The following is a 20,330-nucleotide window of genomic DNA, read 5'->3' as shown; positions in this document are numbered from 1 at the left end:
GAAAAACCCCTCCTCTAGACTATGCCAGAGTTTTCTTAAAAAATGTGATTCCTTAGCCTTTCCCATCATAAAAAAGAAAAAATATTATTATGATTTCCCATCATCATAAATTGAGAGGGAAACTTTTTTCTTTTGCATGAGTTTTCTCTTTTAGAAAAAAATAGAAGCTATTATTTAAGCTTAGTTAATGTTTTAAATCACCAAACCTCTGCACATCTTTCCTATAGAGACTAGTTCATGGAAAGAATTACTGAAAAATTTTAGTTGATGATAATGATATTAACAGATTTTCAAGTGATTAGAGTCTTATTTGGGGTACCCACTGATGTACTGCTTTATATGCGTGGGTCGAAGTTTGACCTTTGTTTTTACTTCCAGACATACTATAAAGGATGGTGATTTATGTCATTAGCTTATGGGTTATAAATATTAGTGAAGTGGTCTGAATGCTTTAGTAAAGTCAGATGAATCAAATGGGCAGGTCTGTGCCTATTTTTGGATTAAAAAAAAATCACACATTCATGTATTCTTTTCATCCTTTTAAAAAACAAAAAGGTAAAACTACTGCATTATAAATCTATTGCACATTTAAAATGCAGATTTAAAAAATTCTAATTGTGCTTTTTAGTAACTAATAATTTAATAGTGCTTTTTGATCCTCCCCTACTTTTTCAACCTTCTTTTCTTGCTTGATGTTAGGAAACCCAAATTGAAGATACCTGCAGTTCAAACAGGTTGAACTTGTGGCCTTGGCTGTAATTGTCACTTCACAATCTATTTTTTATTTTAATCTTATTATTAAACCTTTTTGTTCCCTGCAGACTGGTGAATTTTCAGCTCGTTTCCTTTTGAAGTTGCCGGTGGATTTCAGCAATATTCCCACATACCTGCTCAAGGTAAAAGTGTATGATTATCAGTATGAGAATGTAAATGAGCTTTTTAAGTCATTATTTAACTCCGAGTATTTGCATGGTTTGCCAGCATTTTGTTCAGATGATGAATTCTATTAAAAAATATATTACATGAAGATCCACGGAGTTACTGTTACCTAAAAGCTAAAATAGTGGCCCTAAAAATCATTTCAAAATGGATTTTCCTTATCAGACAAAATTAGTAAAAGCAAATTAAACATTGGAAAAAAAACTGCCTTTGGTTAATAATCTTTTGGGGATGAAAGGCTCTCTTAGAAATTATCTTAATATGCATTCTGTCTTTAAGTAGGATTGCATATTAACTATGCTGTGCTAAAGGATGTTTCATTTTCTTTATTTATGTCGCAGTTGATCCCGGGCACCTTGAAAGTTGGACTGTCCTGGAGAGACCTAGAATTGAGTTAGGCCGGTGTATATGGCATTCTTTAAAATACGATGCAAGCAACTTGTGGCTTGGGAGCAGCTACTTTGGGAAGGGGTCTGCAAAATGCTTTGTAGAGGAAATCCAGATCCACACTAGGCTGTGGTTAGTGTGAAAAAAACCTAAATGGACCAGGGAACCAGCAAGTTCTGGACAGGAAGCCTTAAGACAAAGGCCTCAATTTATCATAGATGTAGATTTGGGTCGTAATTTAAGGTATCTCCTCAGCCATCTTCAGCCCATGGTGATATAGCTTTGCTCTAATGTAAGAAAAATTTCTGCCTTCCAAATTTGATGTTGTTCAGAGGGTTAATGGTATTTATTACAGTGTAGCGAGAAGACAAAATCCTTGTGCAAGTGTTCCTGCATATTATAGTAGTCATAAATAACATTAGATCTTAATCTTGATAATGCCTGGAAATACAGTATAGTCTGGTATATAAACTATAGACCATAGGAAAGATTAGGGAACACTTTTTTTTTTTAAACATTCTACCCAAGGGACTTATTAGTTTCTTTTCCCCTAAGTAAAACATGGGATTTTTGTGCCTCATTAAACTTTCATTTTTAGTTTCTAGTTGACTGTTTTCCCACTGTGTATCCAAGAGTTGTGACCTGTGATTACCAAGCATAATTAATTTGGTTTTAGCAGTTACTTTGCTCTATTAGAATAGCAAGCAGTCTCTTTGGAAACTCTTAAATCACAGACTCATTGACCTCTATATGTCCAGTTAAAACTCTATTTCTGCTCATTTAAAACAAAATTCAGTAGTATATGAGAGTATATTATTCATATAATCACTTTAATCCATAATTTACAGTTATAGTTCCTGTGTTTTGATCTGTTGGGCCTTATCAGTTTGAATGGTTGTCCTGTTTGTTTGAACTTAGTGTTGTCTCTGCTCATGTTCTTGAAGGTCAGAGGAAAAAACATACTTCTTGGATCATAATCTATATATTTTTTCCTCTTCAAAACCAAATTTCCATGTTTTCTATTCTAAGACTTCTAACTTTATATTGTTTTGCCCTAACTTTCCTTGCCAGTCAGATAGGAAAAAGGTGGAACCTATTTGGCAGAATTGGGAACCTCTTTGGCAGAATTGGAAAGCATTTTTCCCTTCCCAAAGTACAATGAAGTGATTTTTCTACTACAGATTAAATGCCTGCCTTGCAGCACTAATGTCTTTCTGGATCTTTAGTTCCTGCAGAGAGGAAAAAAAACAACAAGGATAAAAAAAGAGAAACTCTTGTATAACACAAAACAAGGGCAAAAAAATACCTACCTGCATACCAAAAGTAATCCAGAATACCTGTTGAGGGTTTTAAGATCTAAGTTCCTAAAGTTGTTGTATCATAATCTTGGGACATTTGGCTATATGCTTAAAACTAAGTTTGCATTAGGAACTGTTCTACATGTTATCTGCATTTGGATGCTCCTAATCTAATTACCTGCCTGCTGTCTGATAGTCTAAGTCCAAAAGTAAATTCCTTAAATTCCTAGGGTTAGGATACTCTTCACAGCATCAATGTAGTTTTGCCTCACCATCTCAAAGAAATGAAAGGTAAAGTAGAACTTTTAAATATTGACATATCATGGAGTTTGACTACATATCCTACCAATTTGCTACAGTGAAATTTTATCACCCTATGATGAAGCCATCATTCACTCATAAGTTTATATTTCCAAGTGTACATGTTTTATCCACTAATGAAATTTTTTGATGTTAGAATGAAAAAGCCATTAAATATTCAGTGATATGATTTTGCCTTATACTATACTCCAAGCATATATGGTTCTTTTTTTTTTTTTGGCTGCGTTGGGTCTTCGTTGCTGCGTGTGGGCTTTCTCTAGTTGTGATGAGCAGGGACTGCTCTTCATTGTGGTGCATGGGCTTCTCGTTTCGGTGGCTTCTCTTGTTGTGGAGCACGGGCTCTAGATGCGCTGGCTTCAATAGTTGTGGCACGTGGGCTCACTAGTTGTGGCTCACGGGCTCTAGAGCGCAGGCTCAGTAGTTGTGGCACACGGGCTTAGTTGCTCCACGGCATGTGGGATCTTCCCGGACCAGGGCTCGAACCTGTGTCCCCTGCATTGGCGGGCAGATTCTTAACCACTGTGCCACCATGGAAGTCCACGTATATGGTTGTTACATGGGATAGAATGAATTTATTCTGAAAATGAGTCCTGACTTTAGTGTCTGAGTTTTATTCTTAGCTGTGGTAAGTCAAAGGGTTAGATAAATCATTTACATAAAAACTCAGTCAGTAAAAAAAAAAAGTACTTCTGTATTAATTAGGATTCTTTATTTCTGGGTGATAGGACTCCAGCACAAACTAGTATAAATTAAATGGGAAATGTGGTACAAATCCTCTGCTTCCATAGTCCACGTAGCAGGAAATAAATTACAGGTAGGCATAGACTGACTTTCCCATGTCTGTCCTACTTGGGCGCAGGTGTGCACCCCTGAACTTCTCAACTGAAGAGAATACGCTCCATCCATGTTGTTGCAAATGGCAAAATTTCATTCTTTTTTATGACTGAGTAATATTCCATTGTATACAAGTACATCTTATTTATCCATTCATCTGTTGATGGACATTTAGGTTGCTTCCATATCTTGGCTATTATAAACAGTGCTGCTATGAACATGGGGGTGCATGTATCTTTTTGAATTAGTGTTTTTGTTTTCTTTGGGTAAATACCCAGGAGTGGAATTGCTGGATCATGTGGTAGTTCTATTTTTAGTTTTTTGAGGCACCTCCATACTGTTTTCCACAGTGGCTGCACCAATTTACATTCCCACCAACAGGGTACCAGGGTTCCCTTTTCTCTGCAGCTTTGCCAACATTTGTTGTTTGTGACCTTTTTTTTTTTTTTAAATTTTATAGCTACTTTATTTATTTATTTATTATTTATTTTTGGCTGTGTTGGGTCTTCAGTTCGTGCGAGGGCTTTCTCTAGTTGCGGCAAGCGGGGGCCACTCTTCATCGCGGTGCGCGGGCCTTTCACTATCGCAGCCCCTCCCGTTGCGGGGCACAGGCTCCAGACACGCAGGCTCAGTAGTTGTGGCTCACGGGCCCAGCTGCTCTGTGGCATGTGGGATCTTCCCAGACCAGGGCTCGAACCTGTGTCCCCTGCATTAGCAGGCAGATTCTCAACCACTGCGCCACCAGGGAAGCCCCCAGTTTGTGACCTTTTTGATGATAGCCATGCTGACAGGTGTGAGGTGATATCTCATTGTGGTTTTTTTTTTTTTTTTAAACAGAATCCTGACTTTTTTTTTTTTAAAGAAATTCACGTTCTTTTATTTATTTATTTATGACTGTGTTGAGTCTTCGTTTCTGTGCGAGGGCTTTCTCTAGTTGCGGCAAGTGGGGACCACTCTTCATTGCGGTGCGCGGGCCTCTCACCATCGCGGCCTCTCTTGTTGCGGAGCACAGGCTCCAGACGCGCAGGCTCAGTAATTGTGGCTCACGGGCCCAGTTGCTCCGCGGCATGTGGGATCTTCCCAGACCAGGGCTCGAACCCGTGTCCCCTGCATTGGCAGGCAGATTCTCAACCACTGCGCCACCAGGGAAGCCCTCATTGTGGTTTTGATTTGCATTTCTCTGATGATTATTGATGTTGAACATGTTTTCATGTGCCTGTTGGCCATAGGTATGTTTTGTTTTGTTTTTTGGAAAATGTTTATTTCAGTTCTTCTGCCCATTTTTAAATCAGGTGGTTTATTTATTATTTTATTTTTTAAAAAAATTTTTTCATTGAAGTATAGTTGATTTACAATATTGTATGTACAGCAAAGTGATTCAGTTATACATACATATATTCTTTTTCAGATTCTTTTCCATTGTAGGTTATTACAAGATACTGAATATAGTTTCCTGTACTATACAATAGGTCCTTATTGTTTATTTTATGTATAGTAGTGTGTATCTGTTAATCCTGAACTCCTAGTTTATTCCTGCCCCCCCCATTCCCCTTTGGTAACCATAAGTTTGTTTTCTATGTCTGTGAGTCTGTATCTCTTTTGTAAATAAGTTCATTTTTATCATTTTTTTTTTAGATTCCACATATAAGTGATATCATATGATATTTGTCTTTGTCTGACTTACTTCACTTAGTATGATAATCTCTAGGTCCATCCATGTTGCTGCAGATGGCATTATTTCCTTCCTTTTTATGGCTGAGTGATTTCAAATTAGAGTTTTCATCTTTTCCAGATATATGTCCAGCAGTGGGATTGCTGAATCATATGGTAACTCTACTTTTAATTTTTTAAGGAACCTCCATAATGTTCTCCATAGTGGCTGCACCAATTTACATTCCCACCAACAGTGTAGGCAGGTTCCTTTTTCTCCACACCCTCTCCAGCGTTTATTATTTGTAGACTTTTTGATGATGGCCATTCTGACTGGTGTGAGGTGATACCTCACTGCAGTTTTGATTTATTTCTCTAATAGTTAGCAATATTGAACATCTTTTCATGTGCCTGTTGGCCATCTGTATGTCTTCTTTGGAGAAATGTCTATTTAGGTCTTCTGCCCACTTTTTGATTGGGTTGTTTGTTTTTTAGATATTGCGCTGTATGAGCTGTTTGTATGGGTTGTTTATTTTTTTGATATTGAGTTGTATGAGCTGTTTATATATTTTGGATAGTAACCCCTTATTGGTCATATCATTTGCAAATATTTTCTCCCATTTGGTAGGTTGCCTTTTCATTTTGTCAATGACTTCCTTTGCTGTGCAAAAGCTTTTAAGTTTAATTAGGTCCTGTTTGTTTATTTTTCCTTTTGTTTTCTCTGCCTTAGGAGACAGATCGAAAAAATATTGCTGTGATTTATGTAAAAGAGTGTTCTGCCTATGTTTTCTTCTAGGAGTTTTATGGTTTCAGAACTTACATTCAGGTCTTTAATCCATTTTGAGCTTATTTTTGTATATGGTGTGAGAAAATGTTCATATTTCATTCTTTTACATGTAGCTGTCCAGTTTTCCCAGCACCGCTTATTGAAGAGATGGTCTTTTCTCCATTGTATATTCTTGCCTCCTTTGTCATAGATTATTTGACCATAGGTGTGTGGGTTTATTTCTGGGCTCTCTATTCTGTTCCATTGATCTATGCATCTGTTTTTGTTCCAGTACCATACTGTTTTGATTACTGTAGCTTTGTGGCATAGTCTGAAGTCAGGGCATGTGATACCTTCAGCTTTGTTCTTCTTTCTCAAAATTCTTTTGGCTATTAGAGGTCTTTTGTGTTTCCATATGAATTTTAGAATTATTTTTTTCTACTTCAGTGAAAAAATGCCATTGATATTTTGATAGGGGTTGTATTGAATCTGTAGCTTGCCTTGTGTTGTGTGCTCATTTTAACAATATTAATTCTTCCAATCTGTGAACATGTTATATTTTTCCATCTGTTGTGTCATCTTCAATTTCTTTCATCAGTGTCTTATAGTTTTCTGAATACAGGTCTTTTACTTCCTTAGGTAAGTTTATACCTAGCTATTTTTTTTTTTTTTTGGGTGTGATTGCAAATGGGATTGTTTCCTTAATTTCTCTTTCTAATAGTTCTTTGTTAATGTATAGAGATGCAACAGATTTCTGTATATGAATTTTGTATCCTGCAACTTTACTGAATTTATTGATGAGCTCTAGTAGTTTTTTGGTGGCATCTTTAGGATTTTCTATGTATAGTATCGTGTCATCTGCAAACAGTGACAGTTTTACTTCTTCCTTTCCAACTTGGATTCCTTTTCTTTCTTTTTCTTGTCTGATTGCTATGGCTAGGACTTCCAATACTATGTTGAATAAAAGTGGTGAGAGTGGGGTGCTATCATTCTTTCATATAGTAGGGGAAAATAGGTAATAGCATGACTGTTTAAAATGTGTGTGTATGACAGTCACAAAATGTGACTTGTCATCAAAGATTGAGTTTTAGTAAATTTTCCGTTTTAAAATTCCTCACTCTCCTCACCTTTCCTTAGGAACAGGGAAGAATTTTGCATTCTGTGCAGCTGGAAGAAGACAATTAGGCTAATTAATCTCCCTGGATTTTTTTTTTTTGATGAATTCTTGCATTGTCCTTTATTATTTGGAATTGTTTGAAAGTCCCATTTATTTTTACATATTTGCTAGGAAGGAAACTGATAACTTCCCCCAAATATTCTCTTTTTTAAAATATAGCAAGCTTGTTAGAGTGATATGTATTGATTATAGTTGTTTCTCAGCAAGCATAAGGTAGCAAACATCAAAAAGCCCTCTGATCCTGATAACTGAATATAAATTCAAAGACTGTTCATTACAAAATTTTTTCTCTAAACCACACATTAAAAGATGCTTCAGAATGTGATACCTTTTAGAGGCAAGAATATACAATGGAGAAAAGACAGTCTCTTTAATAAGTGGTGCTGGAAAAACTGGACAGCTACATGTAAAAGAATGAAATTAGAACACTCCCTAACACCATACACAAAAATAAGCTCAAAATGGATTAAAGACCTAAATGTAAGGCCAGACACTATAAAATTCTTAGGGGAAAACATAGGCAACACTCTATGACATAAATCACAGCAAGAACCTTTTTGACCCACCTCCTAGAGTAAGGGAAATAAAAACAAAAATAAACAAATGGGACCTAATGAAACTTAAAAGCTTTTGCACAGCAAAGGAAACCATAAACAAGACGAAAAGACAACCCTCAGCATGGGAGAAAATATTTGCAAATGAAGCAACTGACAAAGGATTAATCTCCAAAATTTACAAGCAACTCATACAGCTCAATATCAAAAAAACAAACAACCCAATCCAAAAATGGGCAGAAGACCTAAATAGACATTTCTCCAAAGAAGATACACAGATTGCCAACAAACGCATGAAAGGATGCTCAACATCACTAATCATTAGATAAATACAAATCAAAACTGCAATGAAGTATCACCTCACACCAGTCAGAATGGCCATCATACAAACACTAAATGCTGGAGAGGGTGTGGGGAAAAGGGAACCCTCTTGCCCTGTTGGTGGGAATGTAAATTGATACAGCCACTATAGAGAACAGTATGGAGATTTCCTTAAAAAACTAAAAATAGAACTACCATATGACCCAGCAATCCCACTACTGGACATATACCCTGAGAAAACCATAATTCAAAAAGAGTCATGTACCACAATGTTCACTGCAGCACTATTTACAATAGCCAGTACATGGAAGCAACCTAAGTGTCCATTGACAGATGAATGGATAAAGAAGATGTGGCACATATATGCAATGCAATATTACTCAGCCATAAAAAGAAGCAAAATTGAGTTATTTGTAGTGAGGTGGATGGACCTAGAGTCTGTCATACAGAGTGAATTAAGTCAGAAAGAGAAAAACAAATACCATATGCTAACACATATATATGGAATCTAAAAAAAATGGTTCTGAAGAACCTAAGGGCAGGACAGGAATAAAGACGCAGACGAAGAGAATGGACTTGAGGACACGGGGAGTGGGAGGGGCAAGCTGGGATGAAGTGAGAGAGTGGCGTGGACATATATACACTACCAAATGTAAAATAGATAGCTAGTGGGAAGCAGCTGCTTAGCACAGGGAGATCAGCTCGGTGCTTTGTGACCACCTAGAGGGGTGGGATAGGGAGGGTTGGAGGGAGACGCAAGAGGGAGGAGATATGGGGATATATAGATATGTATAGCTGATTCACTTTGTTATAAAGCAGAAACTAACACACCATTGTAAAGCAATTATACTCCAATAAAGATGTTAAAAAGAAAAAAAAAGAATTTGATACCTTTTAGTTTAGGGAATTTTTTGGATCCAATAAAGTCACACTTAATAAGCAGCTTTTAGAAATAAAGACTGCTTTAACTCACTCTTGTGAAATCTGGTTTTAAACAAAACAGTTGTCTGGTGCTTGAAAGACCATAAAGAATTCACAGGAAACCCTCATGTTATCTGAAAGGAAATAGTTTCTGTCTAATCAAATAGGGGTAGGCATACCTTTATAAAAGTAGGAATATGTACCTGGAAGAACGTGCCATAAAAGTAGAGTGCTTTTTATTCCAGTAATAAGTCTGCTTTATCATTGCTAAAATTGAGCCAAAATCTGCATTTGAGGCTTAATCACAAGATAGTAAAATTTTAGGCTTGTAGGCCATGTGGTCTCCATCACAACTACTTAACTTTGCTGTCACAGCATGAAAGCAGCTACGGACAATATCTAAATCAATGATTGTGTCTGAAACCCAGTAAAACTTTATTTAAAAAAAATAGACATTGGACTGGCTTTGGACTGCAGACAATTGTTTGCTGGCCCCTTTTCTAAATTATGGGATGGAGGGTGGGGGAAATTCTTCACAAAGGCACCTGGGGCATCATAGAAAGATGAGAAAAAGGATTTGGTTCAGTGAGTTTAAGTGGATTTTAATACCATGGTCTCTTTGTTTTTATTTTACTAGCACCTTCAGCTTGGTTGAAGTCTCCCTCCCTCTTTTCTTCCCTCCTCTTCCTTTCCTTCCTTGTTTTCTTCCTTCCTTTATTCCATCTTCTCTCTTATTTTTAAATAATCTGTTAGCAGCATACAGTTTACTAAATTTTCTTCCAAGTGTTAGTTTCCCTAACTGTTAAAATGTGATTAGGCTATAGCACAACACATTGGGTTGTTGGGAATATCAATGAGATGATGAATATGATGGTACTTAATACATTTCTGAGCTTGGAGTAAATGCAGAATAGAAATGGTTTTGATTTTATTTAGTCATTAATTTATATTTCAAAGTATTGAATTTATTGTGGTCTAGGAAGAAAGTAAGCATTTCATTGAAATTAAGATAGAGTTATGTTTACTACTTCTTTTTCTTCTGTCCTGTTTTTCCCCCATCTAGAATTCAAAACCCAAATTTTCACTCGCCCCAAATTTTCAGATATAATTTATGGTAATTCTGACAGTAGTATTTTTCCCTACTGAAAATGAAGAATAGTCACAGGCAGCTTCTGTGAACTTCCTCCTTTCAGTTTTCTTTTATTGTTTTCTTTTGCTTTTATTTTTTTATGGTGTACTTGTGTTTTTATCTTCTAAATTATAATTTTAGAATGGAGCTGTGTCTCAAATCACTATCAGTTGACCTGCTTTGCTACCCTGTCCCCATATATCTTGATAGTTCTTTACGTACAATGAATTCTGTTACATACAATGCTTTAGTAACATGGATTAGTTCGCACATGATTGATAAATAGTGGAAGTATGTCAGTATAAGTCAGAAGTTGCCATGGTTTAGTTAATAGTTTGACCACTGAATAACAGCAGCTGAATGAAAGTACACTAATGCAGATGAACTAACAAGCTGTGGAGGGTTTTTGTATGGCACACAGTGTCCATTCACTCCATTCCTTTCATGTGGCTCAGTTTTGCTGTACACTCTGTATTTAAGTATTTATCGCATGGTTTCTCCCCATCTTTGTGGAAAAGAAACACAAGACAATAAGCCAGAGCTTTCCCTCTCTGGCATCACTACATTTTGTCCAAAACCTGCTTCTCCGCTATAACTTCTAATGATGATGTCCCTCTACTCTTTCCCATAACTCAGCAGTTTCAACCTTTCCTTGTAGCCCCTTTCATTAAGTTATCTTCAGTTTTTTTAAAGTCCTATATTTAGTATAATAATTCTTTGTTTATTACGAATATAGCATGTCATTTTAAGTACATTAGAGTTTTATTGGATTTACTTTGGTTTTTGTTAATGCTACGGTTACAAAGTTGTACAAGCGACTAACTGTAAAGTAAGGTCTAGCCTTGCTATATTTTTCTCATAAGCCTCTTATTCTTAATGTGTAGCTTACTAAAATGCAATTTTTTAAAGGAATGCATTTTCACATTACAGCAAAAACAATTGTATTCAAACAACCAGAGATTCTGTTCTTTTATAGGCTAGGCAGCTTTAGTCCTTTATACTTACATGTCATACGATTTTAAAACCTTCTCTATCCTCATACTTCTCTTCAGGAGGTATTCCAGATTGCCAGCATCTCTCTTAAACTGTGGTGTCCAGAAATAAGCACAAAATTTCAGATAGCATTGATCAGGTCAGTGTTCATTAGAACTTTGAACTTCACCATTTATTGAGTATTTATTGAGTTTGTAAAAAAAAACCCAAACTTCCTTATTTTTCTAATCCTGTTTTATGCAGTTGGTTTTTTAAGGCAAAGTATAGACGAATCCCTTCATACTGTCTTTTTGAATTTGCCCTTTTTGTTCAGCCTGTTTATGGGGAAGGTATTGCCACCTATAATTCAGAAAGGGAAGTATGGATTGGAACCAACTAGCACAGTGAGGGTAACAGGAATTATGGGCTGTGATCATTACAGGTTTACCATTTTTTATTCGGAGCTGTTTTCTCAATGGTGACATTTCCTCTCCCCACATCATAAGGTTACCACCTGGCACATGACAGGGCTAGTGTCAGTTTATCAGTGTCATCTGTTACCATTAATCCATTTTCATCAATCAGCTGACCTACAATTCAAATAAAAGTAAAATCTGGTTTGGGGCATTAAGATGATTGCATAGTCAATAGTAATGCAAGTCATAATAATTTCAGTACCGTAAGAGAAGTACAAAGTTCTTTAATGGGTTGGTGAGAGGTTACATCTAGTTAGAAAAGACCTTTATAAAGGAGGTGACATTTGAAATGGGCCTGAAAGACTCGTATTGATAGAGAGAAGCTAGGGAAAATATGAGCGTGGTTTTAGTTGACAATGAAAGAACATTTGGAGAACAGCAGAAAAGTCTAGTTTGCCTAAATCACAGAACATGTATACAGACTAGTGGGAGATAAGAAAAGAAAGGCATTTTAAAGATATAATGATATAGACAGAGCCTTAAATATTCAACTAGGGAGTTTAGTGATTGTTTTGAGTGATTGCTTTGAGTAGTACTATGATTGGGATTGTATTTAGGAGGAGAAGTCTGCCAGGAGACATATATAAAATGGGGAGAAGGAAGAGGGAAATGAGGCTGATAGTCAGGGTTCAAGGGATGTAAAACTGAATATTAAGGGTCTAGGTGACCACGTTTCAGACTTGCTGAAGTTTTCATACCTGTTAGCTGATGTGCTTACTCACCTAACTCAATGATCAACCTGGGAAAATGAGGGAGAGGAAAGGGTGGTGTCAGAACGTTCTAATCAGTGCTACCCAGAGTGTATGTTTTGGTTCATGATGAGATAAGTTCAGAATTGATAGTCTTTAGAAACATTTAAAGCAATTTGACAGAATAATCATGTCTGTTGACTGTAATGATAAAAATATTGGGTTTGCATTTTGATGTTTAAAATTTTTTTCTTTTTATAAGAACTCATTTTTAATGTATTTTATGAAGCCGTCAATATGTGAAGGATTAGGAAAAAGAAAACAAAATGAACAGTAACAGGTCCTTCATTGTAGATATTTTGAGGAGCCCTGTTCTAGCTCACACCTTGCGTTCTAGGGCCCCTGGCTGCCATCGCCTCTCTTATCCTGAGACACAGCAGTCTTTTTAAGTATCCTTGGGGGTTTTCAGTTTTGTTCTTTTTGCTTAGCTAGGTTTTGTATTCACGGTGACACAATGTTCCACTCTCCTTTTTTTCTTAATAAACGCACCGCCAGGATTTGGAGTAGGAGAAGGAAACTGCAGCCCTTGATTAGGATGGCATCTAATATAGAACTGGAAGAGAGGGATTTTTTTCTTTATAAAATATTTTAAAACAATTTTAACCAGCACACTTATATTTTGATCTAGTTTCATGACAAAATAATGTCACAGTGATACCTGCCCTCTTTCTAGCATTTTTCTGAAGATCCCTTTCCTTCCTTGAATCCATTTACTGCAGTTTTGTTTTTACATGATGACCATATTGTTGGAATGGGTGACACCCAGAAACAAGGTTGGTGTCATTATTTGTTCCAAGGGTGCTTATGCAAAGCTTTGACTCTCTTGAAGCAGGATAGACAATGGTTTAGGTTTTTCAAGCTTTGTGCTAACTCTACAGCGTAGTCTATACACCCTGAATGTCTTTTCAGTGTGTGGGTACTTCATGAAAATAGTCTTTTACATAAAATCCTGGAATATTGATGGTGATGGTATTCTTAGTCTCTATTCCATAGACCAGCACTTCACAAAGTGTGGTCCTGGGACTCCTGGTATCGCCAAGACCATTTCAGAGGGTCCATAAAGTAAAAACTGTGTTCAAAATAAAATTAAGAATTCATTTACCTCATGATTGAGTAGTGGAATTTCCCAGAGGCTACATGGTGTGTTATGTAATCATCACTCTGATGGCTAGTGGTGTGTCTGCTCATGTTTTCTTGCATTTTAAAAATTTCTTAGTGTTTACCAAAACATATTCAAGAAGAAATAGATAACTTGAATAGTCTTATGTCTATCATAGTTAAATACCTTCCCATAAAGGAAACTGCAGGCACAGATGACTTCACTGGTAAGGTTTATCAATCATTTAAGGAAAAATAATACACAAATTCTACACATTCGTTTGGAAAATTGGAAAGGAGGGAATGCGTTCTGATTCTATGAGGACAGCATTACCTGATAACAAAAACCAGACAAAGATATTACAAGAAAAGTAAACTACAAATGAGTCTCTCTCATGAATATAGATGTAAAATTCAAAATGAAATTTTGTATTGTACTGAAATTCAGTACAATAATATATAAAAACGATGATATATCATGACAAAATGGAGTTTGTCCCAGGGATGCAAGGTAGGCTGCATATTTAAAAAATCAACACTATGATTAACCATATTAACAAACTAAAAAGAAAGACTGTATGATCATCTTAATAGCCACAGAAAGAACATTTGACAGAACCAAACATCCATTCCTGATAAAAACTCTCAGCAAACTAGGATCAGAAAGGGACTTCCTCACCTGATAACTTGCATCTATGAAAAGTCTATAGCTAATATTATACTTAATGGTGAAAGACCACTGTTTTCTCCCTAAGGTTATTAGCAAGGCAAGGATGTTTACTTTCACCAATACTGTTCAATAGTGGAGTTTCTAGCCAGTGCAACAAGGCAAGAAAAAGGAATAAAAGGCACTCAGAGTAGAAAGGAAGAAGCAACTGTCTTTATGCACAGATGCTAAGATTATTATGTAGAAGAACCTAAGGAATCTACAAAAAAACTTCTATAAATAATAAGTGAATTTTGTCATGTTGCAAGATACAGGATCAATATATAAAAATCAAATCATATTTCTATATATTAACCAGAAATAATCCGATATTAAATTTAAAAAATATAATTTATAATATAAAAATATGAAATATTTAGGGATAAATATAACAAAAGATATGAAATATCTGTATGTTAAAAAGTATAAAACACTGCTGAGTGAAACTAAAGAAGACCTAAGCTAAAATATATACCATGTTCGTATATTGGAAGACTCAATATTGTGAGATGTCAGTTTTTCCCAAGTGAATATATAGATCTGTCTCAATCCTATCAGGTCAAAACCCAGTGGCTTTTTTGTAGAGATCATCAATCTGATTCTAAAATTTATTTTGAAATACCAAAGGCCTAGAATAGCCAAAACAATATCCTGAAAAGAACAAAATTGGAAGACTTAGACTCCCTGATTTAAGGACTTATTATAAAGCTACAGTAATTAAGAAAGTATGGTGACAGTTTTAAAAAGGCAGATAGGTCAATACAGATCAGTGGAACAGAAGAGTATCCAGATATAGACCCATACATACAGAGACAACTGATTTTTGACAAATGTGGAAAGACAATTCAGAAGAGAAAGTATGATCTTTTCTACAAATGTTGCTAGAACAACTGGATATCTATACCCCCCCCCCACAAAAAAAGAAAAAAGAAACGTTAATCCATACCTTTAAATCCATAATTTAACTCAAATGGATTATGAACTGGAAGTTTGTACCCCTTAATCTCCCTCACCTATTTCTTCACCCTCCTCCCCTTTGGCAACCACCAGTTGTTCTCTGTGAGTATGTTTCTGTTTTATGTTTGTTTATTTGTTTTGATTTTTAGATTCCAAATATAGGTGAAATTGTACAATATTTGTCTTTGTCTGACTTATTTCACTTAGCATAGTACTCTCTAGGTCCATCCATGTTGTCCCAAATGGCAAGATTTCATTCATTTTTTGTATGGCTGTGTAATATTCCATTGTGTATATCACATCTTCTTTATCCATTCATCTATGGAAGGACATTAGGTTGCTTCCATATCCTGGCTATTGTAAATGATGCTGCACCAAACATAGGGGTGCATATATCTTTTCAAAGTAGTGTTTTTATTTTCTTTGGAAAAATACCCAGAAGTGGAATTGCTGGATGGTATGATAGTTCTATTTTTAACTTTTTGTGGAACCTCCATACTGTTTTCCATAGTGGCGGCACCAATTTACATTCCCGCCAACAGTGCATGAGGGTTCCATTTTCTACACATCCTCACCAGCACTTGTTTTTTGTTGTCTTTGTGTTTTTGATTATAGCCATTCTGACAGATGTGAGGTGATATCTCATTGTAGTTTTGATTTGCATTTCTCTGATGATTAGTGATGTCAAACATCTTTCCATGTGTCTGTTAGACATCTGTCTGTCTTTTTGGAAAAATGTCTGTTCAGATCTTCTGCCATTTCTTAATCAGGTTGTTTATTTTTTGATGTTAATGGTACAACTTCTTTGTATATTTTGGATATTAACCTCTTATCAAATATATCATTTGCAAATATCGTCACCTATTCAATAGGCTGATTTTTGTTTTGTTGATATTTTTGTTTGCTGTGCAGAACCTTTTTATTTTTATTAAAAAAATTTTTTGCCCATGCCACGTGGCATGTGGGATCTTAGTTCCCCGACCAGGGATCAAACCTGTGCCCCCTGCAGTGGAAGCGTGGAGTCTTAACCACTGGACTGCCAGGGAGGTCCCTACATTGATGTAATCTCATTTGTTTATTTTTGATTTTGTTTCCCTTGCCTGAGGAGATATATCCAAAAAATATTGCTAAGCCTAATGTCAAAGAACGTACTCCCTTTGTTTCTTCTAGGAGTTTTATAGTTTCAGGGTTTACATTTAAGTCTTCAGTTAATTTTGAGTTTATTTTTTGCATAGGATGTGAGCAAGTAATCTAGTTTGATTCTTTTGCCTATGGCTGTCCAGTTTTCACAAGACCATTTAGTGAATAGGCTGTCTTTTCCCCATTGTATGTTCTTGCCTCTTTTGTCATAGATTAATTGACCATACAAGTAAGCATGGGTTTATTTCTGAGCTCTCTGTTCTGTTCCATTGATCTATGTGTCTCTTTTTGTGCCAGTACCATACTGTTTTGATTACTGCAGCTTTGTAGTGTAGTTTGAAATCAGGGTATGTAATACCTCCAGGTTTGTTCCTCTTTCTCAGGGTTGCTTTGGCTATTCAAGGTCTTTTTTGTTTCCCTACAAATTTTAGAACTATTTTTTCTAGTTCTGTGAAAAACACCATTGGTATTTTGATAGGGATTGCATTGACTCTGTAGATTACCTTGGGTAGTATGGTCATTTTAACAATAATAATTCTTCCAATCCATGATTATGGTATATCTTTCCATTTGTTTCTTTTGTCTTTAATTTCTTTCATCAGTGTCTTATAGTTTTACAAATACACATATTTTTCTTTAAACCTCCTTGGTTAGATTTATTCCTAGAAATTTTATTCTTTTTGATGCAATTGTAAAGGGGATTGTTTCATTAATTTCTCTTTCTGATAGTTCTTTGTTAGTGTATAGAAATGCAACAGAGTTCTGTATGTGAATTTTGTATCCTGCAACTTTACTGAATTCATTTATTAGTTCTAATAGGATCTGGTGGCATCTTTAGGATTTTCTATGTATAGTATTGTGTTATCTACAAACAGTGGTAGTTTAACTTCTTCCTTTCTAGTTAGGATTCTTTTTACTTCTTTTTGTTGTCTGATTGCTGTGGCTAGAATTTCCAGCACTATGTTGAATGAAAGTGGCAAGAGGGGCATCCTTGTCTTGTTCCTGCTCTTATAGGAAATGCTTTCAGTTTTTCACTGTTGAGTATAATTATGGCTCTAGGTTTGTTATATATGGTCTTTACTATGTTGAGGCATGCCCCATATACCCACTTTGTTGACAGTTTTTATCATAAATGGATGTTGACTTTTGTTTTTTCTTGTTTTGAATTTTTGAATTTTATTTAATTTATTTTTTTATATAGCAGGTTCTTGCTAGTCATCAATTTTATACACATCAGTGTATACATGTCAATCCCGATTGCCCAATTCATCACACCACCCCCCCCCACCCCCCCACCGCTTTCCCCCCTGGTGTCCATACGTTTGTTCTCTACATCTGTGTCTAAATTTCTGCCCTGCAAACCAGTTCATCTGTACCATTTTTCTAGGTTCCACGTATATGCATTAATATACGATATTTGTTTTTCTCTTTTTGACTTACTTCACTCTGTATGACAGTCTCTAGATCCATCCACGTCTCAACAAATGACCCAATTTCGTTCCTTTTGATGGCTGAATAATATTCCATTGTATATATGTACCACATCTTCTTTATCCATTCGTCTGTCGATGGGCATTTAGGTTGCTTCCATGACCTGGCTATTGTAAATAGTGCTGCAATGAACACTGGGGTGCATGGTTCTTTTTGAATTATGCTTTTCTCTGGGTATATGCCCAGTAGTGGGATTGCTGGGTCATATGGTAATTCTATTTTTAGTTTTTTAAGGAACCTCCATACTGTTCTCCATAGTGGCTGTATCAATTTACATTCCCACCAACAGTGCAAGAGGGTTCCCTTTTCTCCATACCCTCTCCAGCATTTGTTGTTTGTAGATTTTCTGATGATGCCCATTCTAACTGGTGTGAGGTGATACCTCATTGTAGTTTTGATTTGCATTTCTCTAATAATTAGTGATGTTGAGCAGCTTTTCATGTGCCTCTTGGCCATCTGTATGTCTTCTTTGGAGAAATGTCTATTTAGGTCTTCTGCCCATTTTTGGATTGGGCTGTTTTTTTTTTTAATATTGAGCTGCATGAGCTGTTTATATATTTTGGAGATTAATCCTTTGTCCATTGATTCATTTCCAACTATTTTCTCCTATTCTGAGGGTTGTCTTTTTGTCTTGTTTATGGTTTCCTTTGTTGTGCAAAAGTTTTGAAGTGCCATTAGGTCCCATTTGTTTATTTTTGTTTTTATTTCCATTTCTCTAGGAGGTGGGTCAAAAAGGATCTTGCTGTGATTTATGTCAAAGAGTGTTCTCTCTATGTTTTCCTCTAAGAGTTTTATGGTGTCCTGTCTTACATTTAGGTCTCTAATCCATTTTGAGTTTATTTTTGTGTATGGTGTTAGGGAGTGTTCTAATTTCATTCTTTTGCATCCTAAGATACAAATTTCATTCTTTTACATGTAGCTGTCCAGTTTTCCCAGCACCACTTATTGAAGAGACTGTCTTTTCTTCATTTTATATCCTTGCCTCCTTTGTCATACATTAGCTGACCAAAGGTGCATGGGTTTATCTCTGGGCTTTCTATCCTGTTCCATTGATCTATATTTCTTTTTTTGTGCCAGTACCATATTGTCTTGATTACTGTAGCTTTGTAGTATAGTCTGAAGTCAGGGAGTCTGATACCTCCAGCTCTGCTTTTTTCTCTCAAGACTTCTTTGGCTATTCAGGGTCTTTTGTGTCTCCATACAAATTTTAAGATTTTTTGTTCTAGTTCTGCAAAAAATGCCATTGGTAATTTGATAGGGATTGCATTGAATCTGTAGATTGCTTTGGGTAGTATAGTCATTTTCACAATATTGATTCTTCCAATTCAAGAACATGGTATATCTCTCCATCTGTTGGTATCATCTTTAATTTCTTTCATCAGTGTCTTATAGTTTTCTGCATTCAGGTCTTTTGTCTCCCTAGGTAGGTTTATTCCTCGGTATTTTATTCTTTTTGTTGCAATGGTAAATGGGAGTGTTTCCTTAATTTCTCTTTCAGATTTTTCATCATTAGTATATAGGAATGCAAGAGATTTCTGGGCATTAATTTTGTATCCTGCAACTTTACCAAATTCATTGATTAGCTCTAGTAGTTTTCTGGTTGCATGTTTAGGATTCTCTATGTATAGTATCATGTCATCTGCAAACAGTGACAGTTTTACTTCTTCTTTTCCGATTTGTATTCCTTTTATTTCTTTTTCTTCTCTGATTGCTGTGGCTAGGACTTCCAAAACTATGTTGAATGATAGTGGTGAGAGTGGACATCCTTGTCTTGTTCCTGATGTTAGAGGAAATGCTTTCAGGTTTTCACCATTGAGAATGATGTTTGCTGTGGGTTTGTCATATATGGCCTTTATCATGTTGAGGTAGGTTCCCTCTATGCCCACTTTCTGGAGAGTTTTTATCATAAATGGGTGTTGAATTTTGTCAAAAGCTTTTTCTGCATTTATTGAAATGATCATATGGTTTTTCTCCTTCAATTTGTTAATATGGTGTGTCACATTGATTGATTTGCATATATTGAGGAATCCATGAATGCCTGGGATAAATCCCATTTGATCATGGTGTATGATCCTTTTAATGTGTTGTTGGATTCTGTTTGCTAGTATTTTGTTGAGGATTTTTGCATCTATATTCATCAGTGATATTGGTCTGTAATTTTCTTTTTTTGTAGCATCTTTGTCTGGTTTTGGTATCGGTGTGATGGTGGCCTCCTAGAATGAGTTTGGGAGTGTTCCTTCCTCTGCAATTTTTTGGAGGAGTTTGAGAAAGGTGGGTGTTAGCTCTTCTGTAAATGTTTGATAGAATTCACCTGTGAAGCCATCTGGTCCTGGACTTTTGTTGGAAGATTTTTAATCACAGTTTCAATTTCATTACCTGTGATTGGTCTGTTCATATTTTCTGTTTCTTCCTGGTTCAGTCTTCGAAGATTATACCTTTCTAAG

The 20,330-nt window shown here is 35.9% G+C and overlaps 1 protein-coding gene across 3 annotated transcripts in view; it reads left to right on the top strand.

The window, feature by feature from the left end:
- BABAM2 (BRISC and BRCA1 A complex member 2) overlaps positions 1-20,330 on the top strand; it is a 444,468-nt gene that overhangs the window by 154,396 nt on the left and 269,742 nt on the right. For all 3 annotated transcript variants that reach the window (XM_059942959.1, XM_059942958.1, XM_059942957.1), the window contains exon 6: positions 822-896. In XM_059942959.1, coding sequence (XP_059798942.1) covers positions 822-896 — 75 coding nt within the window. The remainder of the gene's footprint in view (positions 1-821; positions 897-20,330) is intronic.

Source organism: Balaenoptera ricei, chromosome 13 (assembly GCF_028023285.1).
Source record: "Balaenoptera ricei isolate mBalRic1 chromosome 13, mBalRic1.hap2, whole genome shotgun sequence".
Taxonomy (NCBI): Eukaryota; Metazoa; Chordata; class Mammalia; order Artiodactyla; family Balaenopteridae; genus Balaenoptera; species Balaenoptera ricei.
Note: the sequence above shows the minus strand (reverse complement) of the source record. Positions and strands in the feature narration are given on the sequence as shown.